The sequence below is a fragment of the Branchiostoma floridae genome, chromosome 16 (genome assembly GCF_000003815.2).
Source record: "Branchiostoma floridae strain S238N-H82 chromosome 16, Bfl_VNyyK, whole genome shotgun sequence".
NCBI classification, from domain to species: Eukaryota; Metazoa; Chordata; class Leptocardii; order Amphioxiformes; family Branchiostomatidae; genus Branchiostoma; species Branchiostoma floridae.
The window spans coordinates 4,699,100-4,722,040 of record NC_049994.1 but is presented as its reverse complement, the minus strand read 5'-3'; the positions used below and the strand labels follow the sequence as shown (position 1 = coordinate 4,722,040).

The 22,941-nt window shown below is 39.2% G+C and overlaps 2 protein-coding genes across 3 annotated transcripts; both read left to right on the top strand.

Moving 5' to 3' along the window:
• Positions 1-1,068: 1,068 nt before the first annotated feature.
• LOC118403732 lies at positions 1,069-13,603 on the top strand. 2 transcript variants are annotated; one of them, XM_035802532.1, is made up of 8 exons: positions 1,069-1,155; positions 3,065-3,202; positions 4,372-4,454; positions 5,127-5,220; positions 7,556-7,635; positions 9,699-10,309; positions 11,001-11,085; positions 13,104-13,603. In XM_035802532.1, exons 2-8 carry the CDS (start codon positions 3,079-3,081, stop codon positions 13,437-13,439), a joined length of 1,413 nt encoding a protein of 470 aa, XP_035658425.1. In that variant the 5' UTR covers positions 1,069-1,155; positions 3,065-3,078; the 3' UTR covers positions 13,440-13,603. The 2 variants fall into 2 exon arrangements, with proteins under 2 accessions (XP_035658425.1, XP_035658424.1); XM_035802531.1 differs by having other exon boundaries at positions 3,065-3,220.
• Positions 13,604-15,264: 1,661 nt separating this feature from the next.
• On the top strand, positions 15,265-21,365 carry LOC118403745 (putative transcription factor SOX-15). Its single transcript, XM_035802545.1, has 5 exons — positions 15,265-15,371; positions 17,846-18,045; positions 18,663-18,765; positions 18,990-19,120; positions 19,817-21,365. Exons 1-5 carry the CDS (start codon positions 15,295-15,297, stop codon positions 19,897-19,899), a joined length of 594 nt encoding a protein of 197 aa, XP_035658438.1. The 5' UTR covers positions 15,265-15,294; the 3' UTR covers positions 19,900-21,365.
• The last annotated feature ends 1,576 nt before the right edge of the window (positions 21,366-22,941 follow it).

Here is a 22,941-nt window from a genome sequence, read left to right as displayed (position 1 = left end):
CAAGAGGGGAAAAAATAGTCTGGTGACCTTCCCGTAACAAAGGAGTCACAGTGCCTTGGGGAAGGAAAATTTGATATTTTCAAGGCGTGTTTCATCCCTTTGTAGAACCTTTAATTAATTTCTACACAAACCATGATCTATCTTTGAAACGTATAGTTTGCTGTGCCAGCATTAAAGTGAAAGACGATATGCCCACTGATCCATGACCTTTTCCCTACATCAGTCACTGGTGTGTGTTACACAGGGCAACAACACATCAGTATTCTTGTTCACGTACATCCAGACATCAACAATGGAACGTTCTAGATGACTGTTCAATCACATAGTATGCAGAATACTTCAAACCAAAATTGTGGGTAAACATTTAGTTGTAAAGCCTCCAACCAGTATAATTATTTTTTCTCTATGTGAGCTAAATTTACATTTTTCGGCCAGGATATTTGGTTTGGGATAACAGTTCATACATTTTCAATATATTATGTTTTCTCATATCTAGTTTGATATAATTTCAACTGTTCATAATCCAATTCTATAAGCTGGTGGAATACACTTGCCAACTGAAGTAGCTTGTTGCAATTTTGATTAAAAGGATAATGGACAAACTTTACCAAATTTGATAAAGGGTTAACATTGATGTGTACTAGGAGATTCCATTGGTTCAGCCCTACTAGAACAAGTTGATCACTGCAGGGGATATAGATATTCTATCTAGCCAACCTACACCATACGTAATTAGGTGAAACTATACGCAAAGTAAACAGCAAAATGTCCAGAATAATGCATCCAGCAATTAACATTGATACAATTTATCATTTGATAACGCTGGTGACTCATCATATATATCTGTTTTCTCATTTTTCGGAAGTTTACTTGCAAATATTTGGGGAGTAGAGAACTACATGGAATAGCCACACTGCAACCATCACCTATATAAAGTTACGTGCAAAACCTTGTTCCCTTTGTAAAACGTATTTTCATTGGTGGAAAGTTGCAAGAGTTCATCGCCTTGACCAATTGCAAGGAACGACACCAAATCTATAGGAAACCCTTTTTTTTCTTCAACTCCACCAGGTCTGGAGTCCGTCTAGACTTCGTGGCTCCGGGGTTTCCCAACCAGAAATCATCTCTAATTTTACAGCGACTTGTCGTATTGAGGTAAGTAGGATTCCTACATTTTTGTGTGCTTATATACCACATGTTGATGCAGCGGTTTTTAGGAAAAAACGTAAAATTGCCGATTTTTCAGATGCATAGGGGCACTTGAAGCAAGCATGGGCGTGGATACGAACCGCGCATGCTCCATTGTTAATGTTATATGGCTTCTTCGTGGGTTTAAATGCCATCAGTCTAATTAGGCGTTTAGAAATGATTACAAGTCAATTTAGATGCACAAATTGCTTGTTGTGCAACATGGAACAAGATAAAATGTCAGCAAAAGCTGATTAAAAACAGTACTGCCTCTTTCCATAGCTTGAGTAGAAAATTCTATGTTGGCTCAAAATTTTGAACAAGAAATAAAGGTTTTTAAAAACATTTTTAAAACTTAAGTGTCAAGAATGTATTGCATATTCCATATCTACGCACCTAGTCCCTACACGAATATCACCAGTGCACAGCTCTATGTTTTGATGTACAAAAGTGTCTAATACTATGCAAACAGTATTTTGAGCTTTGTTTATATGTGGATACAGCAATATAGATAGAACAGAACATGAACAGCATTTTTCTTTATAATGTAGTTTATACAACAAATGGAGAGCAGAACTTTATAGAATGATACAGCCTTAAGTTTTCAAATTCATACAGCTATGTAATAACTAATATAGACAAATTCACATTTCCAATGAGTTTTAAAATCCTATTGAATACAAAGTTATCTGTTATCACATTTTCAGCATCAAGAAGTCAAATTCCAGTAGAATCTGATTCTTGTCCTAGCTTGACATTGTACGAGGGGCGTGCAATAAGTAATGGTCCTGACCCACTTCCAGTTGTCTGATCTAAATGAAATTTTGTATGTGTAATAATTCATATCTCTATGGGTTATGTTGCAAAAGACAGCTCTGAACTAATCGTGGTTTCTGATTTACTGGTGTTTGAACTTAGTCAGGTGCGAAATGGACCAGGTGTGAAATGGAACCAGTTGAGTGTCGCGCAGTGATCCGGTTTTTGTATTTGAAAGGACGCACACCAAAGAAGACTTTTGATGAAATAAATGAAACTTATGGTGATGATGCCCCATCATATGACCTTGTAAAACGCTGGCATCCTGAATTCAAACGTGGCTGGAAGTCTGTGGAAACAGCTCCCAGACCTGGTCGTCCCTCTTGTGCCATTGATGAGGCATCAGTTGGAGGACCAACCTGGGGTGTCCTACAAAATCGGTGTCCAGAGCTGCATCAAACAATGGGAGAAATGCATAACTCTGGGTGATTCCTATGAAGAGAAAGACTAATAACTGTGCCAAGTTTCATTAATCTCCTGCTATGGGAAATGGGTCAGGACCATTACTAATTGCACGCCCCTCGTATTTATCTATCTGTAAATATTCCTTTGTTGTGACTTCATTCAATTCAATTCATTCAATGCCATTCTCTCTATCCGGCAATCCAGCCATCTAACCATCTGTCCATTCCTCATTTATCCATCCATCCATCAATCCATCCATCCACCCATCCATAAACCCACCCAACCACCCACCCAAATCTATCCATCCATCCATCCATCCATCCATCCATCCATCCATCCATCCATCCATCCATCCATCCACCCATCATCCATCCATCCATCCATCCTTCCATCCATCCATCCATCCATCCATCCATCCATCCATCCATCCATCCATCCATCCATCCATCCATCCATCCAACCAACCAACCACCCACCCACCAACCCACCCATCCATCCATCCATCCATCCATCCATCCATCCATCCATCCATCCATCCATCCATCCATCCATCCATCCATCCAACCAACCAACCAACCACCCACAAACCCACCCACCCATCCATCCATCTTTGTCAGTTCAGTCACTTGTTTATGCAATGATTCTCTCCCCCCAGCAACTGTGATCAGTATGGAGACAGGTCTGCATGAGATAGTTGACCGTGTGGGCCTGACCCAACAGCAGGTGGAGGAACTATTTGATGATGACCTAGATGAACTGTTTGAGCTGGCCGACTCACCAGATGAAGGGCCTGGTAACAATTTTTTTCTTGGTATGATTTTGAAGCAGCCTAAGCAATATTAGAGCGTTAAAAATGAAAAATTCTGAATGAGACAATCTGAATCAAATTGATATCTACTGAACTATATTCCCACATAGGGCTGTGTACCTAAACAAATTTTCAGGTACAGGTACAGGTACAGGTACACGGGTTTAGGTACAGGTCCGGACCTGCACCTGTACCTAAAAAAGTTTAACCACGTATATGTAAGTTAAACATGTAGCTAACTGTCTTTTCTAGAGATAAATTGTTATCTTTGTATGGGCAATTACATATTGAATCTCAAAACAATTTCTTTGCAAGTTTTCTTAAGTTTCAACTGCAAGATTATCACCATTGTCATTGTTGATTCTGGATTTATGTGTCCAGCAGTCTTAAAAAGTAGTGTTTAATAGTGATTTAATTTGTTTAGGTACAGGCACAGGTACACAGATGTTTAGGTCCGGACCTGTACCTAAACAATTTTTTAGGTACATTACAGGTACGGGTATTTAGGTACACAGCCCTATTCCCACACTTATATCAGCACCAGGATTCCCTAATTATTGTACCCCACAAAAATTAGACTGCAGCATCAAATATTTGCTCCTTGAATGTTGGTATGGAATGGAATAGAGTTGCTTCATTTTTTTAGTATTACGTAGAAAAGTAATACTTTGATGATTGAAGTTCTACAACCCTGGCTCGGGCTAATATTGCTTACTTGACTTTAAAGCCATTCACTGGGCACCCCAAAATCAATGCAAGGGTGCAAAAAAGGTCAAGTACAAGTACATCTAGTTTGGAAGGTTTTACATTGACAAGCTTATTATAATAAGTGAATATAGTACACATATACCAAACAATAAATCATTTGCTGTGCGTTCTTGAACAACTTTCCCCAAATACGTTTTACAACAAAATTAGCGCATTCTACGACGTGAAAAGACCCATTCGATGACACCCAATGAAGTATGGGTTGAACTTTCATATTGCAACGCTATTTGGGTAATTTGTCTTAGTGACCTCTGACCCTTCAAAACTATCAATGGCTGCTTTTTCCCCAAAAGGTACAGGCTTTTCCACATTAGTTGTTTGCAACATTCTCAAAACAGTTTTATTTATGAATTCAAAGCATTTTGATGATCACTTTACTTCTCCAGAACATTCTGCAGCTAAAAGTTGTCAGATGACATCATCAGCCCCATCCTACCAGCAACTCATGGAGTCTCTTCAAAATGTCCAGGTCAGCATCTGAGATGATTTCTTTATTCTGTATTGTAAAACCTATTCCTGTTGTGTATAAATTATATAATGCTAGTTCATCTTTATCTGTGGGTTAACTAATATATCTGTTTCTGATATAGGGTGTTTTAAAAGGAACATTTAATTGACGGACAGTAGTTTCAAATTGCATTTAATGATATTGTCAAAATATTGCAGTTTAAAAGCCTGACTGCCCTACAACTTGCTATCTCTGTATACTGGCTGTTTTTGACAAAAACAGATATAGGTTACCCGGCAGGTAAAGTTGAACTAGCGTTTCAATGAGTGATATAATTTTCATTTCTGTGTTACCTTTCCAACTGGAGGACAACTGAGTGACCGCTAGGCTGAAATTAAGATTTAACAGATCACTCAATGAATTTCATAGATAGTAAGAAAGAAAAAATATTGTTGCATTATTGTCTTTGTTTTAGAAATTGCATTTCTTTCAATAGTCAGGATGAATGTATCACCAACTAAAACATTATGTTATAGTAAAATTCTGCAAAAAATCTTTCTAGATACTTGTCCAAATAATTGCACAACAATAATTGTTTAGACAAGGAGTTTGACCTGTATTGCACTTTTAAGTTGCACCAGCACCTCAGTGCCTGCACCTTTTAAACCCTGACTGTGTTGCTTCCTCTCCCAGCACCTGTTGCACCTGCCCAACCCTGTGCAACCCTTGGTTGCCCTGCACCCCTCCAGCAGCCACACCTGCACCAGCCCGGCTAGCTCAGCTACAGGTTAGCGTTAGCAACCTAACACAATAACCCACTGGTTAGCTTTTAATTAATAACCTAACACAATAACCCCAGGACTTCTATTATGTAACAGCTTTTAAGCCATTTGCATCAGACACAGGCTTGTAGCCATGCATGCGTCCAGGCATTATTTGGACTCGCTATTCTTGAAATAACAAAAAATTAGACGCACTAAATGCCCTTACACTGGGGAACTGATCCTCTGACAAGCATGAAATTCTGATTGACCAGGGATGCCACTGGCTCTCTGATAGTAATTTTGCCCCTCAGGATACCTTAGTCGTCCCTATTTCCTTACTGCGTCTCACCAAGAAATTTGGACCAATATAATAAAATCCTAGCTAAAAGCCTGATCAGACATTGTCTCCTCCAATATTGGCAATGTACAATATAAATATCTATTGATTCTCTTTGACAAGATAATTTCTATCAAGCATCAAAAGTGAAAAACATCCAATTTTAGCTCAACTGGTAGCAGCTTCATGCATATGGTTGTGTTCCTAAATGTTCAAATTAGTTTGTAAATTGGCCAGGGTTCAAATCCTGGTTTTGGCATCTCAGTTGAGGCTGAACCCTTCTTTTTGGACGTAAACATATTCGAGAAGGTGTTTCGAGCATGTGGTTGAGGGAAATGGCTGCCCTGTATTAAGCCTGAACATTTTCAGAAATAGGTTACGGACATGGCCTCCCCAAAAACGTATGGACAAATTTTATGTACGGCGGGTTGTGCCCTTAGGTTATGGCACTACAAGGTGCACATAAAGAGCTTTCCATCAAACGCTGCTTGGAGTACAGCAATATCATTATTACCAACAGTATGTCTCTTGGGGTAGCAATAATCCAAAAATCAAAGCTCCTTTAATGTTGTAATCTGATGATTGATCTTGAGATATCAGAAGTAGATCCATGTGTCCTTGACATGGACAGGGTTTAAGATTAGGATTAATTCATCAATCTGATTATCATCAATCATGAATAAATCAATTCATTATGTGAAAATTTAAGTTAAAGGCTCTACTGACTTGATTTTATGGATGACATCCACTGGAGACCCCAGAACTAATGCAGGAGGGCAAAAAATAAGAATCAGCAAAAAATACTGCTAAGTGCTCTTTATTTGTAGGAGGCACATGCACAATGTAGGTTGCCTTGTTTATCTTTTAGTCAGTAGAATCAGCTGAAGTAATCAATATTTGATGTATTGGCAAGAACAATAAAAGAATTACACTATTCAATAGAAGACCAGCTGGTACTGTAAATGCAGAAATGTTTGCGGTGGATGAATGTTTTTGGTTTTCACGTTGACTACTTCACTGCAAACTTTTAAGTTTTAAAAAACCACCGCAAACATTTTCCTACTAATTTGTATTAGATTGCAGTCTATGGTGTTACCGCAAACTTAAATCCACTGCATAAAGTCCTTTTACAGAGACAAATATCATCAAATTTCTTTTCTAGTCTTGTGCAATGCACAACAGGACGTATCTATACGTACTAGATTCTCTTTTACAACATAATTTTTCTCAAGCCATTTCAAAGTGCCATGGGCCAGGGAGAATGGCCAATTCTAAGCCCCTTTTAGTTTGGTAAAGTTATTGATCTTACTCTGTCACATTTCAAGCTACTTTAAGTAGATGGAACAACTTTGATATGATTTTGTTAAGAAGATTCAGATTCAGATGTTTGATCATGGCAAAGCATTCTTCTTACAGTATCAGCACTAGTATTGATAAGATATTCTCAGCTACATTGTTGTGTCTTTAACAAACTTCTTTGCTGCATTCAATTTACCATGGGTCTTTGCATCATTGAAAACCAATGAAAGTTTTCCTAATTCTGAAAGAGCTGGAAAAAAGGTTAATTTAGCCCAACAGGATGCTATTAGAAACAAAATATATTTCTGCATCAGACAAGACTTTGATTTCTTTTTCATCCTGGGGATGATTTTCATAATAAGGTATAGACCATGTCAACTTAATAAATTGGTTCTTAGATGTATCAAATGATGCTGTATCTGTATCTGTAGCTGGTATAACTGCCCTTTAGCATAACATACCTGCATTGCAGGCATGTGGTGTGGCAGCAGCTGGTTATAGTAACAAGCTGTCACACCAACCCTTTTCAGATTTGACTGAATGTTGTTTAGAATAGTGAGGATGTTTATACTGTACTTGACAGCAACAAGTTCTAGGAAAGTACAAATATTTGAAGCATCAATCCTTGCTTTGTAACTCTTGTACTTGAAGGCATGGCTATTTGTTGTTCTTGTCTGAGCTGGTATCCAATCATATGTTGTAACAGTTTTTCTTTTACCTAGGATCAGATGGGGACTGTAATTCACCTCTGCAACATGATACAACATTGGGCAGTGGGATGGGCAGATCCAACATTGCCATGGTAACCACATTTGTTTGTATGTCTTTGCATGCACGACATACCCGGTAAACTGCCTCATGGTGTAACACCAGTTTGTACTGAAGAGCACCAGCTGCATATCTGGACACTCACACCGGGATGGCCCCCTACTCTCATCAATAGTGTAGTTGGTTCTTAAACAAGTTTGAGGTGTGGTTCTCCTCAAACACTGGACCTCAAGTTAATGTCATATCTGAAGGACATCCCTAGCCAAAACTGGATACTCGTTGTCACCCAAGTCGAGTGAAGAAACTGGTGTAAAGTGCCTTTCCCAAGAGAACAGCATTTGGACCTGTCAGGAATTCAAATTCAGTACTTCCAGGTTCCGAGTCAACAACCCTAACCACAAGGCCACCGTGTCATTTGATAATACATTTCCTGCTGTCCCTCTCCTCGGTGCTGAAACCACACTTGCTATTAACAAAAAATTTCCGCCATTACTTTCTACAAAAGCCCACTATTGTTAACAGCCATTGTCCACAAACCTATCTTGTACACTTTCATGTCAAAACATAAAGATAGTTTTTGGTTGTTGTGGCCGTAGCTTGTCATCCACAGTGTCTAGGGTACAGTATTGGGAGGTGGAGCCCATCCCTCTCCTTCCACTGCCTTTTACATCCCCAACCGAAGTAAGGTGCCCATTTCTTATCTATTAACTCTTACACCTGGATAGAGTGATGAAAGTTGTGTTAATTGTCATTCCAAAGTTAAAGGACACATCATCGCTGCATGTCAGGGGATTCAAGCCCAGGACCTTTGGGTTCAAGGCCATTTGCAGATTCAACCTGACTGCCAACACACTGCCACAATATACTTTCATGGTAAAACATCTGATTCAGTAAGACACAACAACTGCATGAAGAAGTAGCTTCATTGTTTTTCCCGACAATTTTGTGGCGTCGGGCGTTGCGTAACTGGTAGAGCATTCGGCTCGGAATCTGTAGATCCTGAGTTCGATCCTCACCGTGCCCCGACGCTATGCACTTGGGAAAGGCACTTTACACGACATTCCTCACTTCACCCAGGTGTAAAAATTGGTACCTGACTTCAGTCAGAGAGGTAAAAGACTTCCTTTACCTTTTGTCTGTACTTTGTATGTTGCACTGTCAATAGAAGTTACAAAAACTTCAGTGCAGTGCCACATTGTCCTCGTTTGTCCAAAAAGCAAACAGAAAAAAAGAAGTAGTTTTTAACTGCTGCTTATATTATTGCTCACTTCTGAGGCTTTATCATGATTACTTACTTTATCCTTCAGCCCCCTTGTCGGGGGGGATTGCAGCAATGTCTGTTATGACTATGACCATTATGACTGACAGCTGTTGCTCATCAATGACAATGTTTTAGTATATGAAAGTCAATATGTCGAACCATCTCAAAATTTCCCTCACATGCTATGTTGTTATCAGGTGGGATTTTTGTGGACAAATACCAGTGTATCAGATTACTTCCAGCTGGCTTGATACAAATCCCAGTCGAGTCTAACGGAAATCCCAAGGAAATCTTTACAAATGGCTCATACTGACTCAGTAATCTTTGTTTACCATGATTTCATTCTTGGAGTCCCAAGCAGGTGAAATTCGATATGCTAATTACAAACAGTCTAGTTGCTGCTAACAATGTGGTCATAACTGTATTGTCATGATACAATGAATAAGATGAAAGTGAATAATTAGCTACTGTAAATGCAGAAACGTTCGCGGTGGTTTAATGTTAGCGTTTTTTGCAGTGGCCACTTCAGCACAAACTTAAAACCACCACTAACATTTTTCCATGGCAATAAGAGACTACAGTACATGGTGCTACCGCAAACTTAAAACCACAGCGACAAGTCCTTTTTCCCGCCACCGCGAATTAAATCCCAGTAAACTTAACTGTACTTTTCAAGATTGTGGTACCAAACAAACATGACTGAGTCAAAACTATTCATCTAAAGGTAGTGATAATGTTATTGCATGTTTCTTGGTTGCTGATAAAGAATCTTGATTTCCAGGGATTTCCCAACCTGATGAAGTTATTGATGAATATTGATGTGGTTGTGTTTTCAGGGAACCACTTCTCCTAGACCAAGTGGAGAGACTCCCTACGGATGCGGGATCACCCCCCAATCTGGAATGGAACATCTGTGCCTGGCAAGTCCAACCTACCTAAACCAGTCAGACAGGGCAGGGCCACTCCATAGCAACACCCCGCCCCAGCCTGGGAGGCACAGGCATTTCCATGGCAACACCCCGCCCCAATCCGACATGGAGCTACTTTTCCATGCCAACACCCCTCCCAACTCGGGGCGAGAAAGGCATTTCCATGGCAACGTAGCGTCCCCGCCCAACATGGAGCTGCTTTTCCATGGCAACACTCCTCCCCATTCTGGCAGGGAGAAACATTTCCACGGCAACACCACACCCCTTTCTGGCAGGGAGAGACATTTCTATGGCAACGCCACGCCCCAATCTAACATGGAGTTGCTTTTCCATGGCAACACCCCTCCACACTCTGGCAGAGGAAGATATCTCCATGGTAACACCACGCCCTTGTCTGGTAGGGAGAGGCTGTTCTATAGTAACAACACCCTCCCTCCTGCTCTGCTGCAGTACCAAAGCAGCACCACTCCTGAGAAAGAAAGGCTGTACCGCAGACACAGTGCCCTTAGGAAGGACTTGTGAGTATCTTAAACACCTTTATATATAATGTTTAATCAATGCAAAAAGCATTTGTCAAGCGTTACAAAGAAATTGCTTTGATAGGAAAAATTGATCAACACAAAACTGAACAAAACATCTAACATTTTTACAGCCAGCTTTTTAGTTCTTCTTTTTAAGTTGGAAATTGTCAGGGTTGCTGACTGGCAAATGAGAACTTAGACTTAGCTCATTAGCACACTTGTATTTGCATCAGTGCTCTACTTGTAAACAACTTGATTATCCATCTTTAACTGTGTGTTAGACATTTAAGACAACATCCATTGTCTTGCATCAGTGACTTTTCTCTCACATCAGTTAATTTTCATAATTCATGGATGAAAGACAACAGATGCTGTCTGACACATTTGACTCTGTATGTCAGAACACCTTATCCTGAGTTGTATGATTAATTATATCTGCCAAGAAGGTTATGTTTTGGGAATAATGTGTATGTAATAATATGCATCAGTTTGTATCTTGTTTGGCAATACTGTATAACTAAATTTGTTATGTGGTCAGGCCATGTTCTTAATTAAAGAATTGGGCAATGATTTTTTGATGGTAGGTGGCCTATGTGCTTTGATAGAACTTAGTGATGTAACATTTATAATTTGAATGATTTGCTATCATTTTTCAGCAAGAAACCGTCATGATTCTTTTATATTCCAGTATGCGGAAACAGCTGATACGCAGTGCCTTGGAGGACTTGAAGCAGATGTTACCAACCGATCAGTGCCTCGGACGTCAGACCAAGGTGTGTACTCCCTGTTCCATATGCATGAGACGCACAATTTATATACATGTACTACATTCTCTACAATCATCGTCCTATGCAGGGCCTCAATAGCAGCTTATAATATAGTGGAAAAACTAAACTTTATGCAACCAACACCAAGTTTGATTAGGACGTACGGTCACTTACCCCAAATTTTCAGCCGACTCCGTCAGCCTTGTTCATAGAATGGACCCGTCTTTTGTAGCTTCTGGACGTGACGTCAGGGACACACGACTGCAGCAGAGGGTCGTAAATGCCAGATAACCTGTGTCGCCCCCCGTCTCTGTTCAGCGATGGACGCTGGGCACAGATGTACACAGCCTCCTTCACTCCTCTTGCAAAAAATTCTGGAGTGTACATCCGCGCCCACCGTCCATCGCTGAACAGAGACGGGGGGCGACACAGGTTATCGGGCATTTATGACCCTCGGCTGAAAATTTGGGGTAAGTCCCAATCAAACTTGGTGTTGGTTACGTAAAGTTTAGTTTGTCCACAATGTCATTTACCAACACAGATAAACTTTCATGCTTAAAGCCTATAATATACTTTGGGGAGATTCTCTGTGCTATAAAACCTGGGCTGAGGTTTCCATCTTTGTACATGGTATCTATCAAACCAGCTGCCATCTAAACAGAGAATTGGCTTGAACACCTAAAGAAAACATTTGGGAGATTTTTTGATTGGCTGACAGCTGGTCAAGACCCCTTCACACGAGAGCAAGAATCAGCCGGAAATTCGTCAGAATGGTAATTCTTCTAAACCATATCTCATTCGATGGAGAACCAAAACGGCAAGCCACTTCGAATCCTGCCTGAATGTGGCCAAAAGAATGCAATGAGAATTTCTAGAATACACTACGAATTCCCAGGAATAGGAAAGAATTTTCATTCTGACAGCCTTTTGGCTCAGTCCTTCTCGTGTGAAGGGGATATAAGGTCCATTTGGAATTCCTACCTGTATGGTCCCGAATGTGGCACAAATTTTGCAACTACTTCATTCCGGCTTCTGCTTGATTCCTGCTAATTCTGTTTCAGTGTGAAGGCCCTATAAGAGTTACTCCCAAAGAAAAGTGGAAACATAAAAAGCCTGGTTAAGTGCTGTCTCCTCAAGGTATATTGCATACTGGCCACGGCAAGACTCTAACTGCGTAGGAGTTACTGTATCCTGCTCAGAAAGTCATTGGGTCAAGCCTAACGTTTTCCTCTCAGTAACAGCAAGTGTTTAGGTACAAGAATAAACAGCCCCAGGCTATAACAAATGGTGCATTAGGTTAAGGGTTAAGTGAGCTTGAGTACAGAAGAATGGTATAGCAACTGCATCAAGGCATTAGTCATTTGGTTATACCTGGGTTGGTGAAGCCCTTAGTGTGTAAAATCTGTTCAACCCTGTGGGATGAATCTGATAAGTAAGTTGCAGCTAGCGAGTCAGGGAACTTTAAGAGCAAAAGAAAGCTGGCAGTTCACCTTAATGCTATTTTGTGCACTCTGTTAGTTCATTGATTATTGTATGGTTGAACTGGCTTCTATAAATAGGCGCCAAACAGGTTTCAGGTATAAACTTGCGTATTACCTAAGAGTGAGTTTAAAACATTCCTTTATATTGATAAAATACGTTTTGTACTCAAAGGTCAAATTGTTTCCATTGGCAAGTAAAAATTAGTAAGCTTGTTTTGCCCTTCTTCTTCCATTCAAAGAAAATATTAACATTAGGTCAATGACCTGAACTACATGGCTGTTACCATGGTTAATGGTAAAGTAGCAGACACCTTGTGGTGTTCAATTGCATTATGTACATGTAGCAAGTGGCAGGACAGAGCTTAAGGGGCTGGTCACCATATCTATGAAATGTGTAAAACTTTGTGTAAGAATCAAATATAAAATAGAGCTGCTCTAGTTTGTTAGGCTTAGACTCAGTCAGACCATGTGAGGATAAACATCATGCATTTGCTTGCAAATGTTACCTTTCTGTTTTCGTAAATTATTGTTTGTCAATTTTAGGCTGGAGTGATCAACAACGCAGCTGACTACATTGACTGGCTTCAGAAGGAGATCCAGAGACTGATCACAGCTCGGAGGGCCTCTTCCTGCAGCAGTACACCCTCCTCCTCCCCCACAAAATCTCCTCCCTACCCCCTGGGGGCTTACTACAGTCCCCACGGGGCTCCCCCTTACCCAGGGGAGACCTCCCCATGCCACAGTGGACTGCTACCGTCCAGTGCTGCAGGGATTGACAGTGGTTGTCAATCCCAGGACCATGGAGCACAGCACCTGGTCCAGGGAGCATCTCTGAATGAACAAGAATCTGCAAGCAATGCAAATGATGGTACCATTTAATACATTACATTTCCAGATAACATGTTCCACTTTATTTCTGCAATGCATTATTTGTGAATTGCTATTCAAAAGTCATTGACACCAATATAATGAGTTGATATGCTGACCTTCTAATACACTGTAAAATGTATTTAAGTTCGCGGGGATTGAATTTCCAGTTAGCAGGAAAAAGGACTTTTTGTGGTGGTTTTAAGTTTGCGGTAGCACCATGCACTGTAGTCGCTCTTATTGCCAATGGGAAAATGTTTGCGGTGGTTTTAAGTTAAAAAACCGCAAACATTAAACCACCACAAAAGTTTCTGCATTTACAGTATCCAAGGCCGATATGACTTATATAATTGTTACCGTCAGCACCCACAAAAATGTTTCTTACATCATCTGTACTCAATAGCAGGGACAATAAGTATAGTTATGATGACTACTTATAACATGTATGTCCTAATTGCTGCATTCTCTGTCATCAGTGAACCATTCTTCCTAGGGTTACATAATACAACAATATGCTGATTTAAGCTTTAGTCCAAATTCTCGTTTCTAAGAATATAATACATCCTTAGCAACAACGTAACCGGCAATGGACAGGCTTTCAAAGAGTGACATGTTTGTCGTAGTTGCTGCATTTTCATTCTTGAGCAACCAATCATTCTAAAGAGTACCCAAATTACTGGGTCGCAGAAAGGCGTGTGTGTGTGATTGGGGAATGTAACTGTTTCATGAGGGTCTGCATGGGGTCCCCCACAATGCTGAATTCAGATGATCCCCTAATTATTGTACTACACCAAAATGTAAGATGGTAATAATTATTATGGTACGCGAAATTTGGTCATTTTGCTATGATTTACATGTCATTGAATAAGATGTAATAAGTAGTATTTCAGTTCTAAAACCTCCTTTATGATTCATACAAGGGTGGTAAATCTGAAGAGAAAATCCTGTTTTGTGTATCTTGGGGAGTCTATTAAAGGCTGGAGGTTATTGTCCATTCTATAATTCAATTTCCTGGATGACTAAATTGCACTGTTAAACATCACTCTTGGTTATGTACAAAGGACTTTACTACACACTGATATTTGGTTCTTATGAGTACATTGTGCATCCCTGCCTTTTGGCACAGACCTCGACTGGGAGGAAGAGAAGGAAATTGTCCAATCAGATGTGGAGGAGACTGAGGAGGTCAGGAGACCACAGAACGGTTTCATCCGGTTCAGCGTGAAGTCAGTGACCTCATACATTTAGGGATAACTTTCAATGCAATTTGTGAACTGTACATTTTGCATAGCCAGTCTACCAGGAGACCATAAGGCCATATTGATTTGATTATATGGATGACATCCACTGGGAACTCCAAATGCAAGCGTGTGAATAAAAAAAGTTTGGCTAAAAAAATCTGTTCATTATAGAATTTAAGCCGTCAGGAAGATTTGAGTAAATGAGTAATTTACACAGTCACGCAGATGATTTACCAAATAAATTCATTTTTGTTCTTTCACATTTATTCAATACACCAATATAGAAACCATGAGTGTAGTGATACCAGTCTACCACCCGACACTTAAGTGTCACTTTGACTACACCAGATGTCTTGAATACAGGAATGAATGCCTTGTTGGCTGTGATACCATGTTTAGTCCCTTTAATTCTGTTACAACGTTCATGGTGCCTATTTTGAAAATGTTGATATCCTGTTTTTTTGTACTCATCTTGTTTACCTCCACCCCCCCCCCCCGCTCTGTCGCACTATTTTTGCAGTCTGAATAGGATGTCATCTATAGAATTTACTTGCTGTGGTCTTTGATTTGTTGACAATAGTGTTGTTCTCAGGTACAGGCGACTTGTGCAGAACCAACATCCAAATATGGACAACAGGGAGATCAGTCGCATCCTGGGCTCAAAATGGCGCAAAATGACGGAGGAAGAGAAAAGGCCCTTTACGTGAGTAGGTTTTCTGAAAGTTAGAATGTCTATGAAGTGGGGGTGGGCAACGGTACAGAGAATTCAGTTCTGTCAGGTACAGTTCAGGTCTAGAGATTTTGGACCTGATTGTCGGTAGAAACTTGCATCCTCAACTCTGGGTGGTAGTGGCCATGAAAAACATGCCGTATCGTTGTCTCTGACATGTACTTGTCTATGAGGAATGAAAATTTTGGAGCGGATTGAAAGTAGTTGTGAGACCAATTTTGACTGTGGAAATTTGGAAAAATTACTATAAACTCAACTCTACTATGCGCTTGTTATTTAATTGGACTGGTAAGCCCCAAAACGTGCCTGCCAATATAATCTGTTCGTTTTGTAATCGGAACTGATTCCACTGATTTTTATCAGGTCTGTTTTTTCCAGACCAGTCCAACAAGAAAAAATGGTTTTGTACCGGTACTCACTCCAAATTAGATATGACAGACATGGCAAAATGTGACTTTGTGCAATTAATCTCTGCCAATCAGCTAATATGACAAAAGGGATGAAGTTAAGTTGGAATCAACAACTTTGCATGTCTGGCCTTGGTGCTGAAATAGTGTTTGTGCAAAATACAAGCATTCTCCAGTGTGTAAGAAAATTGTTAAAAACTGCTGAGTGCAAATTCCTTTTTTTAGTAGCTCATACAGTATTCTAGAGGAGAAAGGGTCCGGTAAATAGATTACTGTAAGTGTTGATATTTATGCAGTGACCTGTCGCAACATTTCCTGAGAATATTCAGTCAGAGAGTAGCATTTTTCACTGTATACTTCTTAAAAGAATTGTGTCACAAGTTGTGGTGCCAGGTTTTGAACCATTTGCCATGCTTTAAATGATAACACTGGCACAGAATTACCAGATTTTCTAAAGCCACTGGAATAGAGAACTTGAAGTATTATTTATAAGATTCAATATTTAATAACATCAAAAGGCATATTTTTTACAAATTTTTGTAATCGGAGACTGTTGTATCATACCATCATTGATGACATAAGCATTTGAAAGCATTACGTCTTCTACCTGTCTACTCCCTTGTTTTAACCACAAACTTTGTTTGACCACAAATATTCAATTTTATCCCCAACACAACTTAAATCTCCTGCAAAGATAGATGCAGTTACGGTGTCTGCTTGGCACAAACGTGTTACCTTTAACAGTAAAACTATGCCAAGGCATGTCCATCAAAGGTGTCAGTTATTCCTGTGCAATGACAGATAGATATTTCTTATATGAAGCTTTTAGTAAACAGCAATAAAGACAGACGACAAATTGAGGCTGGCGTTTTCCAAGAAAAAATCAAGAGTATTTAGGTCGGACTGAAGTGATCGTTATTTGATTACATGACAGCTAAACAACAGAGGGAGAATATAAGTGCCTTTTGAACAAATCAACATGAATCATTTTCATGTCCGGAGTAAATTATTTTTCATATGAGACCAAAGTGACATAAGTGTTTTTTGATGTTTCTGACAGCTGTGTATAATGAACAATTTTCTCAACCAGAACCTTGGCATCCCATCTGTGGTTATACCTTCTTTCAAGCCACAAATGTAGTAGTGCATCTTTTGTAAAACATAGTCATTGCTCCATATCAAGTTGTAAAGGCAGGCAAATTAGCATTTGACACATTTCAATGAGTCCTAAAAATGCACTGTGCAATAATTCCTAGAAGAAGTGAAGCACTGCAGTACATAATATGTTTGGTAGGTGGTGCTGCAATGTAGACCATTATGTATCACCTACACAAACTTGTATAACAGCCATGAAAGGGATGGCAGCATGAGAAAATAGGAAAATGTAGTACTTCTTCTGGCATATATTAAAAATTGATAACTTAGATGATTAGTTGGTTGGCTGAGTGATTGCACTCACTCACTCAATTGAATGAATATAAAAAGTGAGTCAGTGGGTCATCATCATTGAATGAGAGTTCAAGTGAGTGACATTCTCCAATGCAGATTCAAACCTGCATCCTAATAGATCTCTGCTCAGTAAGACACATCAGATTCAGCGCTGCATAGAAGGAGGTTGAGTGAGTGAGTGCATGAGCGAATGAGTGAGTGTGTGAGTGAGTGAGTGAGTTAGTGTGTGAGTGAGTGAGTGAGTGTGTGTGTGTGAGTGAGTGAGTGAGTGAGTTAGTGTGTGAGTGAGTGTGTGAGTGCATGCGTGAGCGAATGAGTGAGCAAATGAGTGAGTGTGTGAGTGAGTGAGTTAGTGTGTGAGTGAGTGAGTGAGTGAGTGAGTTAGTGTGTGAGTGAGTGTGTGAGTGAGTGAGTTAGTGTGTGAGTGAGTGTGTGAGTGAGTGTGAGTGAGTGAGTTAGTGTGTGAGTGAGTGTGTGAGTGAGTGCATGCGTGAGCGAATGAGTGAGCGAATGAGTGAGTAAATGAGTCCAATTTCTGTCACTGACTTATAAATCTCAGCAAACCTCAGACTTGTTGTCTTCTATCCACAGGCAGGAATTCTTTGAGGAAATGGAAAAGATCCGCAACGAGCACCCCAGTTGGAACTATGGCGGCATCAGGACTGCCAAAACTCCCGGTTCCAAGGACAAGTCGTCCCCCATCCCCTCACGCCTGCGTCCGCGAGAAGATGACCTGCCTGTGGCGGGAACGACAGGAGGGAAGAAAAGAAAATACAAAAGGAAGAGTCCTGGTAATGCATAATGCTGTCTGAGGTTATAGTGTTGCCTACTGGTCTGTACTTCACAGTATATTGTTGTTGTTGTTCACCCTGTCACTTAGACGTCCAGTGGCATACTTTAATAGGTTCAGTAAATTTTCATGCTTTTTCTGTTGCAGAGTATATTTTTACAGGGAGAGGTTGCAAAGCCCATCCTCTTAAATGTGTTTGAGACGTCTCGTCAAACACAGGACCTGTTGAAGGCCTAAGTTCATGTTCCTTCTAAAAGATAGGTGCTGCCCAAACCGAGATGCCCTACCTAGGATTGAACTGGAGTCTCCCATTTTTAGAACCAGGAGCAACTGTGTGGCTCAGCTATCAGTTGAGCTTACCAGGGACAATCCCACTTTACAGTATAGTCCCATTGGCAATTAATCATAGTACTGTAGTACATTGTACTTGTATTTGTATTGTGTGAGTGAACAATTGCTGACCCATAGAATAACACTCTCTCTCTTCTCCCTCCATGATCTACCTCTCCCTCTCTCTCTCCCTCTGTCTCCTTCTCTCTGCATGATCTCTCTCTCCCTCCCTCTCCCCCCTCTCTCCCTCTCTCTCTCTCTACACATTATGCTTTACATCTGCTTCAGTTCTGCAGCTGGTGAACCAGGCCATGTGGGTGCAGTGTGACACCTGTGACAAGTGGCGCCAGCTGTCACCTGAAACTCACCCGCAGGAGCTACCTGACAAGTGGTGAGTCACTTACATGTAGGGCCAATTTACACTTGTCATTTTAACTGTAGTGCTCAGTACATTGTAGTCTGACTACTGCCAGTTTTATCTATTACTAGTTGTATCTGTAAGACCGAGGTGTTTTTTCCATGGTGCCTCGCATCATCAAAGAATTCCTATACTTTTTTGCAAATACAAAGCATACTAAATATTGGTAATAGGTTATCCTTTTTTTCTAAATTCAGGTACTGCCATATGAACGAAGACCCAAACTTCAACAACTGCGAGGCCGCGGAGGTGCCCTGGGATGACATTATTGATGTGCCTGTCAGCGAGCCTGGAGCTGACATGGCGCATCTTTTCACAGCCATCAAAGGCAAGTGTTGCAAAAAAATTCGTACTCACTATTAAATTTTGCTTCATCCTAAACTTCAACTTCTGTAATCAGTCCAATGTTTTCCTTGACTTATGTAAAGATGCATACAGATTTTGTGGTAAATCTCAAGATTGACATCCTTTGACAATATTGACATCTTTCAAGATATCATATCTTGAGATTTTCCAAATCAATTCTATGAATTGATATTTTTCATAACAATCTTAAGATTTTTCAGAACAATTTTAAGATCTTTCAGAAAGTCTCAAGATTCTGTGAAATGATCTTAAGATTTATCCCGACATCTCAAGGCGTGACTTTTTGAAAGCAATTTTCAAGATATCTTGAGATTTTTTTTAAAACATGACAAGATTTGAATCAAAACGTCAAGATGAAGTAAAAAAATCTCAAAATCAAGTAGAAACATTTCAAGATTTATCACAAAATCTCCAGATCTTTGGTACAAATCTCAAGATTCTTATTTTTATTTTTATTGAAGCATGGATGATCTGATGAGTAACCAGAGAAGTTTAAAACAAAATATCAGATAATGTAAATTTAAAAGGCATTAGTCCAAAGCGCTCTGCTCAGTCCAATAATAATCTGCTCTGAATTATGTTCAGAAGTTTAGACCTTCAAAACTGCCAGTTTGTATCAGTTGATTTTAACCATGATGATAATGTTCTTTTTCAAAAGATGCCCCAGCTGTGGAGGATACCCATGATGCACCTGTGCCACAATCCTCAGCCTCCCCTACAAAAAGGACAAAGCTACTGTAACAGGTGTCCGAATAAGGGTCATTCCATTTACAAAAAGGGGTGTGCATGAGTGCTTGTTGAAATGCTGAACACTGTAAAGAGTATCATGCACCCCTTGTCTTGCTCTACAAAGAGGTTCAACTTTATGTATTTCTTTTTATATCAAATGTTGCTGTTATGCTTTTTGTCATGTTTACCTTCACAGAAGGGACACATATTGTTTTGCTAGGTTTCTTCTTTTTTTATAGATAGATAAAGGTCAATGACCCCGACCAGTTAGCTGCCTTCATGATTACTGGGGAAGTAGGAGACACCCTGGGTTGTTCAATTACATTATGTAGCAAGTGGCAGGACAGAGCCGTGGGGCTGGTCACCATGTAAATGAATGTGATTGAGAATAAACATTACTTCGTTTGTTAGACAATGTGAAAATGAATAATATGTATTTGCTTACAAATGTTACCATACTAGGTGATTTCGGTATATTCAACTGAACTGTATGGTTACATTGAGAAGGGAACACTAAACTTCTGTTTTATGTTTTGCTGTAACACAATTTCCGTTAAGAAACATTCAGTTTCAAGAAAGAGACAGGGAAAAGCAGAGATTAGCATGATTGAACTTCTGTGAAGGTAAAAATGAAAGAACATTTTGAAAGGAATGTTGACTTACAAGATGGATTCTTTGTAAGAACCTTAAGGCAGATATGAATGAATTTCAAGATCACTTATATCTCTCCATGTGTTATTGAAATGTGAGAATTTCAAAACGAAATGCATGAAAGGTTTCAAACTACTGCAAAAAACAACTGAAAATTCAATCTAACATTCTTTTCAATGTTGCATATCAAGTGATAGTATGATTATATTGATTTCTTTTAGGGCCATTTTATCTTCCTAAAAATCTTACTAATACAACATCTTCTACATGTCACAAAATCAGTGGATTTAAGAATATGCATAATCTGTGAGGGTGCCATCTTTCCTGTCACAGTGATAAAATCATACATTAAAATACTTAATAATAGAACACATCTACAACTGACTTGGCATACAAAGGTGGGAGGATTTCTGTTTTAATGTTATAAAAGCTATCAAAGTACGTAATACAGTTGAGGGTGGGATTATTATCTATAGCACCCCTCCAATATTTCCACTGTAAAACAATTACAGAAATACCATCAAGCACTTTCAATTTGCTTTTAACACTTACCTTTCCTATTCCAGCATGAACTTCATATCAAACCTGAATCTTTTAGCAATATGATTGATAAAAGTTTTACAGACATGAGCCGTAGAATGTGTTCAGTGTCTAGCGTAAGACACTATGGAACACGTTAACAGTGAAATTGACAATAAGCATGTTGATTTGATTTTGGGGATGACATCCGATTATGCATAGATGAGATTTATTTTGTTTAACATATAAAAATGTTTTGGGCCATATAAGTCGTACTGAGGCAAATACGAATATGCGCAGTAAGTTTTAAAAAAAGAACATGGATGTCGTAGAGTGCCAAAGTCGATTCAAAAGTCAGACAAAAGACAATAAAGAATCTCAAATGAAGAATCTATCATAATGATAATTTGTTCTGTATGCCCCATATTATTAATTGTTCTGTAACTTCTTTGTGTTGAGTCATTTGTACATGCTTTCTGACAACATGAATTTTATAATGATTTTAAGCCAACCTTTTTTCACAGTACGTTCGATACGTTTTGAGATTCCCAGACGATGCTATCCATAGAATCAAATCAACATGGCCTCACAGAGTGGAAACATAAACTTTAAGATTTATTCACTGAGGTCTTAAGAATGGCAGTGCCTCAGTATATATAAGTGTGTTTCTTAAGTCCCAAATAACTCACCGAGTGAACAACGCAACAGAAATTAATTACATATTCAGCACTTATGTAAGAAAACAGCCCAATGCAGAATGAACTTGGACACTTAGTCTATATAATGATTATTGATATTTTTGTAAGATTATTTTCTCACAATGGATGCCGAAGATCATGTGAAATGGAATGCAATTGATACAATGTACGGTTCAAATACTTGTTAATTAGGTTGATTTAGAAGATTTACAAGCTGTTTGTTCTAGTGTTAGAGTAGACGTACTTTGAATGCCTTTAAATTGAATGTACCATGTTTTCAACAGCAACGTATATTAGGTTTCCCCGATAAGAAAGGTGAACTACCGTTATATTTGTTGTTACATGTTTAGTGCAAGTGATCTTGAAAAAGAAACAAAGTGTTTTACTTTGTTTCTTTTTCAAGATCACAGCAATGTTAGAAATTGTTCAGGTTTTGTTGAGCTGGTACTCTAGTATATCCTATTGTACCAATATATATGCTGGTTAATTGTCACTATTGGTGGCAGGAGTTCACATGAATTATATCAGAAACTAGAGTTCCACGACCCCATACCTTCGCCAAATGATCCTAACCTTTACAACTGCTGTGTTAATTGTGTGTTTCATTAATTATGCAAATAAGGTTCTCATTTGCATAAATGATATTACTTGATCATCTCCTTCACCAAACAACAGACGTACACATCTATGTTAAGAGAGAAGGCTTTTATCGCATTTTCTGATAATTTATGCAAATGAGGACCTCATTTGCATAATTAATGTTCAATGATGTTCACCTGTCCATAACTTCCATATGCTACAAGTAAGAAGTTACCATCATTTACCACAATGACATTATAGCATTTTCTCATTAATTATGCAAATTATGTCTTTATTTTGCATAATATATATCTATCAATATTCTTCTCCTTCTTAGTTAAAAATGTCACATGTTGCAATGGTCCTATAATAGAACTTAGCGTGTATAGATGATTTTCTAATTAATTATGCAAATTAGATACCAATTTGCATAATTAATACATAATTATGTGACGCATCACTAAAACTATCTATACACCAAAAATCATAACAATCCGTCAACCCCTTCTTGAGTTATTCCCTTTCAAAGTCTGTCACTAAACCTACCCTGCAGTTCCAAAACAAGCCGCTAGGGAGCCCAAACCTATACCACTTACTCTTGGCATCA

Bases quoted from the DNA above. Each gene is read 5' to 3' on its own strand.
- LOC118403732 (XM_035802531.1), top strand. From the start codon at position 3,079: ATGGAGACAGGTCTGCATGAGATAGTTGACCGTGTGGGCCTGACCCAA. The intron at 4,455-5,126 runs GTCAGCATCTGA...TTCCTCTCCCAG, and splicing joins AGTCTCTTCAAAATGTCCAG to CACCTGTTGCACCTGCCCAA. The intron at 10,310-11,000 runs GTGAGTATCTTA...TTTATATTCCAG, and splicing joins AGTGCCCTTAGGAAGGACTT to TATGCGGAAACAGCTGATAC.
- LOC118403745 (XM_035802545.1), top strand. From the start codon at position 15,295: ATGGACAACAGGGAGATCAGTCGCATCCTGGGCTCAAAATGGCGCAAA. The intron at 15,372-17,845 runs GTGAGTAGGTTT...TTCTATCCACAG, and splicing joins GAAGAGAAAAGGCCCTTTAC to GCAGGAATTCTTTGAGGAAA. The intron at 18,046-18,662 runs GTAATGCATAAT...CATCTGCTTCAG, and splicing joins ATACAAAAGGAAGAGTCCTG to TTCTGCAGCTGGTGAACCAG.